Source organism: Otolemur garnettii, unplaced genomic scaffold (assembly GCF_000181295.1).
Source record: "Otolemur garnettii isolate 467f Iridium unplaced genomic scaffold, OtoGar3 scaffold00017, whole genome shotgun sequence".
In the NCBI taxonomy this organism is placed as follows: domain Eukaryota; kingdom Metazoa; phylum Chordata; class Mammalia; order Primates; family Galagidae; genus Otolemur; species Otolemur garnettii.
The window spans coordinates 14,674,761-14,684,630 of NW_003852412.1; the positions used below are offsets into that span (position 1 = coordinate 14,674,761).

The window sequence follows — 9,870 nt, forward strand, 5'->3', positions numbered from 1 at the left end:
AGCAACCTCAAACTCTTGGGCTCAAGTGATTCTCTTGCCTCAGCCTCCCAAGTAGCTGGGACTACAGGTGCCTGCCACAACGCCCGGCTATTTTTGTTGCAGTTGTCACTGCTGTTTTAGCTGGCCCAGGCTGGGTTCAAACTGGCCACCCTTAGTATATAGGTGGCCTACTCACTGAGCCACAGGTGCCGACCAATGCATTATATTCTTGCAAATTGCTGAGAGTAGATTTTAAGTGTTATTACCACAGAAAAATAAGTGAGGTAATGCAAAAGTTAATTAGCTTGATTTAGTCATTCCATAATGTATACATTTCAAAACAGTATGTTGTACACAATAAATATATACAACTATTTGTCGATTAAAAATAAATATAAAGAAAACAGACTGGTATGGGGAAAAACATTTACTTTTGCATTTTTATTTAGTTTAGATGATAGGATCAAACAATGAATTATTTAAATCGACAACATATCTAATTTACAGTAGGGATAATGGGCTGCTTCCTATGCCCATGGCTCAATTTTTTGGTAAGTTCTGACAATGGGTTATGTTCTGTCTCCTCCATTCCCCTTTAAATAGCAGGGAAGCTGAGAGAAAGTAAGTTAGAACATTTCTTTACATTTACAGATAACTTTCTTACCTTATAAACAGAACTGCCCCCTACTATCCAAACCATGTCTACTTTATTTGCTAATTCTGGTTCCTCAATAAGTTTTAAGGCATCATCCAGACTTTTAGCAAGAAAATGAGCTCCTTGTGGAGATTCCCTGTGGTCAAAAAAAAAAAATTACACAATTTTTGTAAAACTCATCCATACTAAAATAATCTGAATAGGAAGTAGTGATTATAAAACTAAAATCATCATAAATAGGAATCCTTTCAATAAAAAGCACTTAACATCAGTATGGCTGATTACTAATAATTCAACCTACGTTTCTGTATCTATGGTTCCAATGAATCAAAAAACTATGTGATACCTTGTGATATCACTGGAAGACAGAATAGTAGTTGTCTCTGGAAGGGTGAGATAAAGATTAAAGTGGGACAGAACATGAAGGAACTTTCTCAGGGTGAAGGAATATTCTATATCTTCTACAGGGCTTGGGTAACACAGGTGTGTGTATTTGTGATAACTCAGCAAATGTATACTTAAGACTTGCACATCTGGGATGGTGGGGAAAGATGGCAGACCAGAAGGATTGTTGAGCTCAGCTCTCCTACTACAACTGGGGAAAAGGAGAGAGCCCAGTCATACCTGGTGTGGGACCTTGCCTAGAGTCATAGCTCAGGGAGCACAGCCAGGAGTTGGCGAGCTGGATACAGCCTATGATCTGGAGTGGTGGAAATTTGACTTATTGGGCAAGTGATTGCTAGCCCTATATAGTGGGCAACGTGCCTCTCTGTGCACTCCCACACCAGGTCTGGGACAGGAGGAAGCCTTTTTGGTTGTGGGGGGAATCTGCGAGTTGGGTGGAAAGCGTGGAAGAATGGGAGGATTAGAACAGTATACGGCAGCCAGACATGAATGCCGCCTGGAGTGGATTTGCTATCAGTTTGGTGGCTAGGGAGACAACCATACTGGGAAGGTCTTGGTGGCCAGGGGGCTGCCACTGAAAGTCATGAGAAGGTCTCAGCAGGGGCCTAAGGCATGGTGGTCTTAATTCTGCCTGCCAGGATCAGAACTACACTTTTGACAGGCTGAGGAACTCCTGTACCCATGGGAACTGGTGTCAGGGGGCACTGTGAGACAAACCCCTGAAGGATTCTGGAGAGCTTTACCATCCCAACCTGGTGGGGTCTGAATGCTGAGGAAGCAATCAGGTGATCACTGAAGGCAACTAAGTTAGGAGTAAGAACCACAGAGGTTGCTGGCTGTATTCTCCATCTCTTAAAAAAAGACCACAGTGACACCTGGTGTCTTGGCAATATATTGTAACATATATATTCCCATTAAAGTGAGTCCCTTCTGTGTATATATAAAAACTTTTTTTTAGTATTTGTTTATTTATTTAGACACAGTTTAATTATGTTGCCCTTGGTAGAGTGCTGTGGCCTCACAGCAACCTCAAACTCTTGGGCTTAAGTGATTCTTGCCTCAGCCTTCCAGGTAGCTGGGACTAGCCCACCACATCACCCAGCTACTTTTGTTGCAGTTGTCATTGTTTTGTTCTTTTTTTTTCTTGAGACAGAGTCTTACTATGTCTCCCTTGGTAGAGTGCCGTGGCATCACAGCTCACAGCAGACTTAAACTCTTGGGTTCAAGCAATTCTCTTGCCTCAGCCTTCTCAGTAGCTGGGACTACAGGTGCCTGCCACAACACCTGGCTATTTTTTTGTTGTAGTTATTATTGTTTGGCAGGCCCCAGACTGAGTTTGAACCTGCCAGCCTTGGTGTATGTGGCCAGGTGCCCTAGCTGCTGAGCTATGGTTGCCAAGCTTATTTTTTTCCTTTATTTTTTATTCTCTTCTTTTTTATGTTGCTAAGGTTGCTGCTGTTTTTGGCAATTTGAGTTTTTTTTGTTTTGTTGTGTTTTGCTTTTGCTAATTTGTTTGGTTGGTTCTATTCTTACTTCCATTTTTACTTTCGTTAGGAGCAAGGACTCCTGTATTTTTGGTCACAGTATTTTAGACTAATTTATTCTCCTTCTCTATTTCACTCCTCTTGTCTCTCTCTGTCGTCCCCCCAGAAGAGTGCCATGATGTCATAACTCACAGCAACCTCAAACTCTTGGGCTCAAGAGATCCTCTTGCCTCAGCCTCCCAAGTAACTAGGACTACAGGCACCCACCACATTGCCTGGAAATTTTCAAGATCCAAGATAATTCAAAGTTATTTTAATGAAGTTCAGTAATATACAAAAGAATTCTGAAATACAATACAAAGAAATCAGAAAAACAATTTAGGATAAGAATGAGAAATTTATCAAAGAGATATTAAAAAAAAAAAAAGAACCGAAAGGAATTTTAGAACTAAAGAATTCACTGAAGGAAATACAAAGGACATTTGAAAGCTTCAGGAGTAGACTAGACCAGATCAGGTTGAAGAAAGAATCTTCTACCTGAATCTTTATCCAGTCAGATAAAAAATAAAGAAAAAAGAATTTAAAAGAGTGAGCAAAGCCTTTGTGAATCTAGGACAACATAAAGCAATTCAATATTTGAATCATCAGTATCCCCAAGGGCAAAGGAACAGGGAAAGCATTAGAAAACCTATTTAATGAATATATAAAAACTTTCCAAGTCAGAGTTATATGTTAGTTGGATGTTTGGAACTTGGGGACTGCTTGTATATGCTGCTTACATGAAACTTATTATACCAATAAAGATACATATAGACTGAAAAATAAACAGATGGAAAAAGATGTTCCATGTAAATGGAAACCAAAAGTGAACAGGAATAGCTATACTTAGATATAACTGTACATGAAAAAGAGCCAAGAAGAAAAAAAAAATGACAAAGAAGGTTATCATATAATGATAGAGGGATCAAGCTAGCAAGAGGATATCACAATTCTAAATGTATGTGTACCCCAATACTAGAAAACCCAGATTTATAAAACTATTAGTAGATCTAAAGATAGGCTGTGATAAAATGACAGTTGTGGACTTCAATACCCTGCTTTCAACTGGAAGTCCTAGCCAGAGCAATCAGGCAAGTGAAGGAAATAAAGGGCATTCAAATCAGGAAAAAGGTCAAACTATCTTGGTTTGCCAATGATATGCTCTTATAACTTGAAAACCCTGAACATTCCTTCAAAAGACTCCTACAATTGATAACTAAATTCAGTAAAATTTAAGGTTACAAAAGTAATGTATACAAATCAGTAACATTGGTATACACTAATAGTCAAGCTGTGAGTCAAATCAAGAAACGCAATACCATTTACAACAGCTGCAAGTAAAAATGTCTAGGAATATACTTAATCAAGGTGAAAGAGCTCTATGAGAACTACAAAACACCGGCCAAAGAAATCATAGATGACAAAAACAAATGGAAAATATCCCATGCATAGAGATTAGAAGAATCAATACTGTCAAAGTGTCCTTACTGCCTAAAGTGATTTATAGATTCAATGTAAATCTTCCTTTAAAGAAAAAATATCAAACTGCATATGGAACCAAAAGAGCCTCAATAGTGAAAGAAATCCTGAGTAAAGAGAACAAAGCTGGAGGCATCATATTATCTGACTTTAAAATATATTATAAGGCTATAGTAACCAAAACAGCATGGTACTGGTATGAAGGCAGACACATAGACAAATGGAAAAAAATAGAGAACCCAGAAATAAAACCACAGCAAACCCACCAGAAATAAATTCATAGTCAACTGATTTTCAACAAAGCTGCTAAGAACTTATGCTGGAAAAATGATGCTCTATTCAATAAACAGTACTGGGAAAACTGGATAGCCACTCCCAGAGAAATGAAACCTGACTGCTATCTCTCACTATCTAGAAAAATCAACTCAAAAATGCATGAAAGGCTTAAACATAAGACCTGAAACAACAAATAATATTAGAATATAACATAAGGAAAACTCTTCAGGACGTTGGTATAGGCAAAGATTTTATGGCTTAAGATTGCAAAAGCTCATAATAAAAAACAAAGACAAATGGGACTTAATTAAACTCAAAAGCTTCTATACCACAAAGGAAATAATCAACAGGGTAAGTGATACTCTATGAAATGGGAACAAATTGACAGCTTTTCATCCAACAATAGACCAAAAATCAGAATGTATAAGGAATCAACCAGGGAGGCCAGGCACGGTGGCTCACACCTGTAATCCTAGCACTTTGGGAGGCCGAGGCAGGAGGATTGCTTGAGCTCAGGAGTTTGAGACCAGCCCGAGCCTCTAACCAAAAATGTGTGTGACTACTTTTACTTCAATGAACAGATAAAATATGCAGTTCCTGTACCAAAAAAAGATCATGATGGCAGAGAAATATCTCAGGAGTAGTCACAAAGAATGAAAAGACATACAATGCAGATGTGCAGAGGAAGTTACAGGGGAACAGAGGGGAGGCTCAATGAGGGAGAATACTTCTCATGGCACAAATCCTTAGCTGAGCATCAAAGGAGAAAAATATGTGCACGAACACAGACGTGACACACTACTATAGAAATGCTGAAGATTATACTACAGGTATTCACAAGAAAGTCTGAGAAACTGAAGATTGAAGAAAAGTAACCTGTGGTGAAGTTGAAAATACTATGGTGTGGAACAATTGTGTGGTACAGGAGATTAAAGAAAAAAAGAAATAGAATGTAGAATAAAGTGTGTGTTGGGCAGGGGGAGAGAAGAACACTGCTTTAGGTAGGAGGGGATTTCTGTCTGAAGATTGTAAGATTAAATTGATATGTTAAGGTAAAGTGAGATCAGCCTGTTCACTGTAATCTTATTAATGTTAATATTTTCTGTAAGCTGTAAAGCAGCAACAATGGCTGCTAGGGGAGGAACTGATATCTGTTTCCTTCTGTGTGCCAGAAACTTTACATACAAAAATTCAGTCAATCTTCAAATTCACTCTTAAGAAGCTGTCATTATTAATCTAAGTTAGTAGGCAAGGAAATTGAGGTTCAGTAAGGCTTACTTGTAACCTGCCTGATGCCACAAAGTTACTAGATGCTACAGCACATTCTCAGTATAAGGAAGCCAGGTCAGGGTTGGCACCTGTAGCTCAGGTGTTAGGACGCCGGCCACATGCACCAGGGCTCATGGGTTCGAACCCAGCCTGGGCCTGCTAAACAACAATGTGACAACTATAACAAAAAAATAGCTGGGCGTTGTGGTGGGCGCCTGTAGTCCCAGCTACTTGGGAGGCTGAGGCAAAAGAATTGCTTAAGCCCATGAGTGTGAGGCTGCTGTGAGCTGTGACACCATGACACTCTACTGAGGGCAACAGAGTGAGACTCTGTCTCAGAAAAAAAAAAAAAAGGAACCAGGTCAGCCAGTGTTTGCTAAACCAAGTGTGTGAGAGGGGGGGAGAGAGAACTGAAACTTTAAGAAGGGAAACTATTAATCACTGTGGAGAATATGACAGCAAGATCATAAAATTAAATCCATGAAGTTTAGCTAACGTTCATAGATTAGAGACTATCACAAATTTATTAAAGATGCTGTCAAAGCTACAGCACTGTAGTAAAACTTTACTTAATTTTTGGTTCCAAAGACTTTAAAACCTCTTTAGTGAGATATAACCCACACAACATACAATTCACCCTTTTAAAGTGTATAATCTTGTAACCTGTAGTTTACTTACAGAGTTGTGCAAGCATCTACTTTGAGAACATTTCCATCAAACCAAAAAGAAACCCTGTAGCCACCAACAGTCACTCCAGGCCCCTCATCTCAGTTCTTTTAAAGCGGCAACTTGTTTATCTAGAGAACTTTGGAAAAGCATCTTTCCCACTATACCTTATCAAAGATATAGTTACTGCAAACAACTAGTGTTCGGCAGTAAATTTTGTGATGACCTTGAGGATTCAGTTTCTCCTTTTATTGGGGAGGGGGAGTAAACCTCAAGTATCTTTAAAAGCTTGTATAAGCAATAGTGACATCCACGTGTAAATCTCTGCCCTTTCATTCAGAATCCCTGGGCCTGGCATACTCCTGGTGCTCAGTATATGTGTGGCACTGACCAGCAAGTAGGGAAGCAGGAGAAAGGACAAAAACAAAGAACTCTGATTTTTTTTTTACTAATTGGCATCACTATTTATTTCCTTGGCATGCTTGATAATAAAGACTTCAAATTTTCTTAGCCCTTTTTGGAAACAAAGCTAAATACACCAACAAATGCTACATATAAATATGATAAGCAAACAAATCCAATTACATTTACCACGGGGGTGGGGGTGGCGTCATAACGAAGAAATCAGACTTATTGTTTGAGGAGAAATGCTAGCTCAACCGAGTATCTCCCCCACTGAGATTTCCTTGTTTAAGCTCAAACTGGCCATAAATAAACTTGAGTGGTATTTAAAAATGTTATTAAGGAGTCTCTGGGAATGGCAATATAGTCTATGAATCTCAATTCTACCAAGGAAGGAGATAATCACAACAGCAACCAGGAGAAAGAATAGCATGACGGATGGAAGCAGATGGCAAGATGCACAGCAACATAGTTCCCATCACCCAGAGGCAATCAGAGCAAATATTCTGGTGCCCTTTCTTATAGGTTTTGACCCATGCCACTCCAGGAGGAATTTGGGGTAAAAACCTATGTAAGCCTGAATCCCTTTAGCCCATAAGCTGTGTAATGTTTTTTCTTTCCCATGGTGTTAACCTGGCTAGACTATAATCCCCAGCTGTACAGACACTAATCTAGGTGTTGCTGCAAGAGAATTATGTAGATGTAATTCCATCCACAATTTGCTGACCTTAATCTGGTGGGCCTGATTTCATCAGTTGTAAGGCCTAAGAGCAGAGTAGAGATTCCCTGAAGACAAAATGTCCCCTGTGCAGTTTCGCCTCCTGCTGAAGAGCTCCAGCCTGCCCTTCAGATTTCTGGATTCCTCTAGCCAATTGTATAGGACAATTCCTTGTAATAAAACTCTTTAATGTACACACACACATCCCTTTTACTGGGTGTGCTTCTCTAGTTGAACCCTAACACACGTGGGAAAAGAATAATTACGACCACTGTTCTCAAGCAAGTAGTGAACTACAACACTGCATCTTTTTTTTCTTTTTGAGACAGAGTCTCACTATGTTGCCCTCGGTAGAGTGCCATGGCATTACAGCTCACAGCAACCTCAAACTCTTGGGCTTAAGTGATTATCTTGCCTCAGCCTCCCCAGTAGCTGGGACTACAGGCGCCTGCTACAACGCCCAGCTATTTGTTACAGTTGTCACTGTTGTTTAGCTGGCCTGGGCTGGGTTTGAACCCCCCAGCCTCTGTGTATGTGGCTGATGCTGTAACCACTGTGCTACGGGTGCCAAGCCCTTTTTTTTTTTTTTATTACCTTGTTAGTTTAAGAAAGAGTGATTAACATGCTAGGCCCCACATTTTCCCTTAGGTCCAATTTTGGTCAAAGCCCTTCTCCCAAAAGAAAAACCTCCTGAGGTTCAGGAAATGTAGTGGGTAGGAACAGTCAACAACAAAAACAAAATAAAAATCTCAATATATCACACCTGGAAGCCATGGTAAAGGTCAAACCTGGGGAGTTGCCTTGGGCAGTCTTAATGTGATTATCCCTCCCACCTCCCAGCCCACTGGGCATGTCTATGAGATTATGACCTGTTTCAGTCCATCATGTCTTATTACATTTAGGGCTGGATCTAAGAGAGATTGTCACTTAATTTTAGCAAGTCCCAAGACACAGTTATTTTGATTTTATGTGATACTAAAAAAAGTGATTTATGTTATAGTACTTACTTGAGTTCTCTACTGAGAACTATATTAATTCTGTCCTTTAAAGGTCGATTCTTCTCAGGAATGGAGAACCAGGTCTTCCTACCCATAATCACCAGATTCTGTTTACCTATAAAATCATATAGAAAGGATATTTTAGGACTATACATGTATTTTCATACATTTTTACATTTATATATACCGTGTTTCCCTGAAAATAAAACCTATCCAAAAAATAAGCTCTAGCAGGATTTCTATCCTTTTGTTAAATATAAGCCCTACCCCAATAATAAGACCTAGTGATGGGTGTATCTGCACAGCCACGCCATGCATTTTGGTGTGGAGAGGAAGACATCCCCGAAAATAAGCCCTAGTGTGTCTTCTTGAGAAAAAATAAATATAAGACAACATCTTATTTTTGGGGAAACAGGGTAGCAGGTCCTCAAATAACATTGTTTCACTCAATGTTGTTTTGTTACAATGTTGAAAAAAGTAATTCATTCCTGGCTGGGGCTACTGTGTGTGTGGGGTCTACACATTGTCCCCCATGTATTTGCGGGTTTTTCCCAGGTACTTTGGTTTCCTTCCACAACCTAAAGATAAGCACATTAGGTAAAGAAAGGTGTTAAATTGTCTCCAAGTGACTGTGGGTAGGTGTGTGTGTGAGTGCACTCAGAACTACCAGGATAGGCGCTGGCTACCTACAGCCCTGAAATGGAATAAGCTGGTAAATATCTTACTTATTTTCATTAATCTTTCTTAAATAAGATTTAATATTAATATTAGAAATGTTTTGGGTCTGTCTTTAGGGAGTTTGGTGATGTTTTCTGACTAGAAATACAGCACAGGAACTCCTGTTTATATCAATTAGCCTATGGTCATTCGGTTTTAGTATACATTGCTTCATTTAAAGTCACAGTTTCCAAGAGCCTATGCATGAGGTTAAGTGAGCACTTACTGTATATGTGTGCATAGATATGATTGTCATGTTGGCAACTTGGAGATTGCCTTTAAAAAAATTAAAACTGGCTCGGCGCCCGTAGCACTAGGAGATTGCCTTTAAAAAAATTAAAACTGGCTCGGCGCCCATAGCACAGTGGTTATAGTACCAGCCACATACATTGAGGGTTGCGGGTTTGAACTTGGCCTGGGACAGCTAAACAACTGCAACAACAAAAAAATAGGTGGGTGTTGTGATGGGCACCTGTAGTCCCAACACTTGGGAGGCCGAGGTAAGAGAATAGCTTAAGTCCAAGAGTTTGAGGTTGTGGTAAGCTGTGACGCCACAGCACTTTATGGAGGGTGAATAGTGAGACTCAGTATCAAAAAAAAAAATTAAGGCTCGGCACCTGTGGCTCAAGTGGCTAAGGTGCCAGTCACATACACCTAAGGTGGTGGGTTCGAATCCAGCCCAGGCCCCCACCAAACAACAATGACGGCTGCAACCAAAAAATAGCTGGGCGTTGTGGCAGGGGCCTGTGGTCCCAGCTACTTGGGAGGCTGAGGCAGAAGACT

At 39.8% G+C, this 9,870-nt stretch overlaps 1 protein-coding gene across 4 annotated transcripts in view; it reads right to left on the bottom strand.

The window, feature by feature from the left end:
• The window catches only part of DHFR (dihydrofolate reductase), a 22,593-nt gene that overhangs the window by 9,637 nt on the left and 3,086 nt on the right, over window positions 1-9,870 (bottom strand). For all 4 annotated transcript variants that reach the window (XM_023510912.1, XM_023510911.1, XM_023510909.1 and 1 more), the window contains 2 exons: window positions 8,380-8,485; window positions 644-770 (listed from right to left, as the gene is read on the bottom strand). In XM_023510912.1, coding sequence (XP_023366680.1) covers window positions 644-770; window positions 8,380-8,465 — 213 coding nt within the window. In that variant the 5' untranslated portion in view covers window positions 8,466-8,485. The remainder of the gene's footprint in view (window positions 1-643; window positions 771-8,379; window positions 8,486-9,870) is intronic.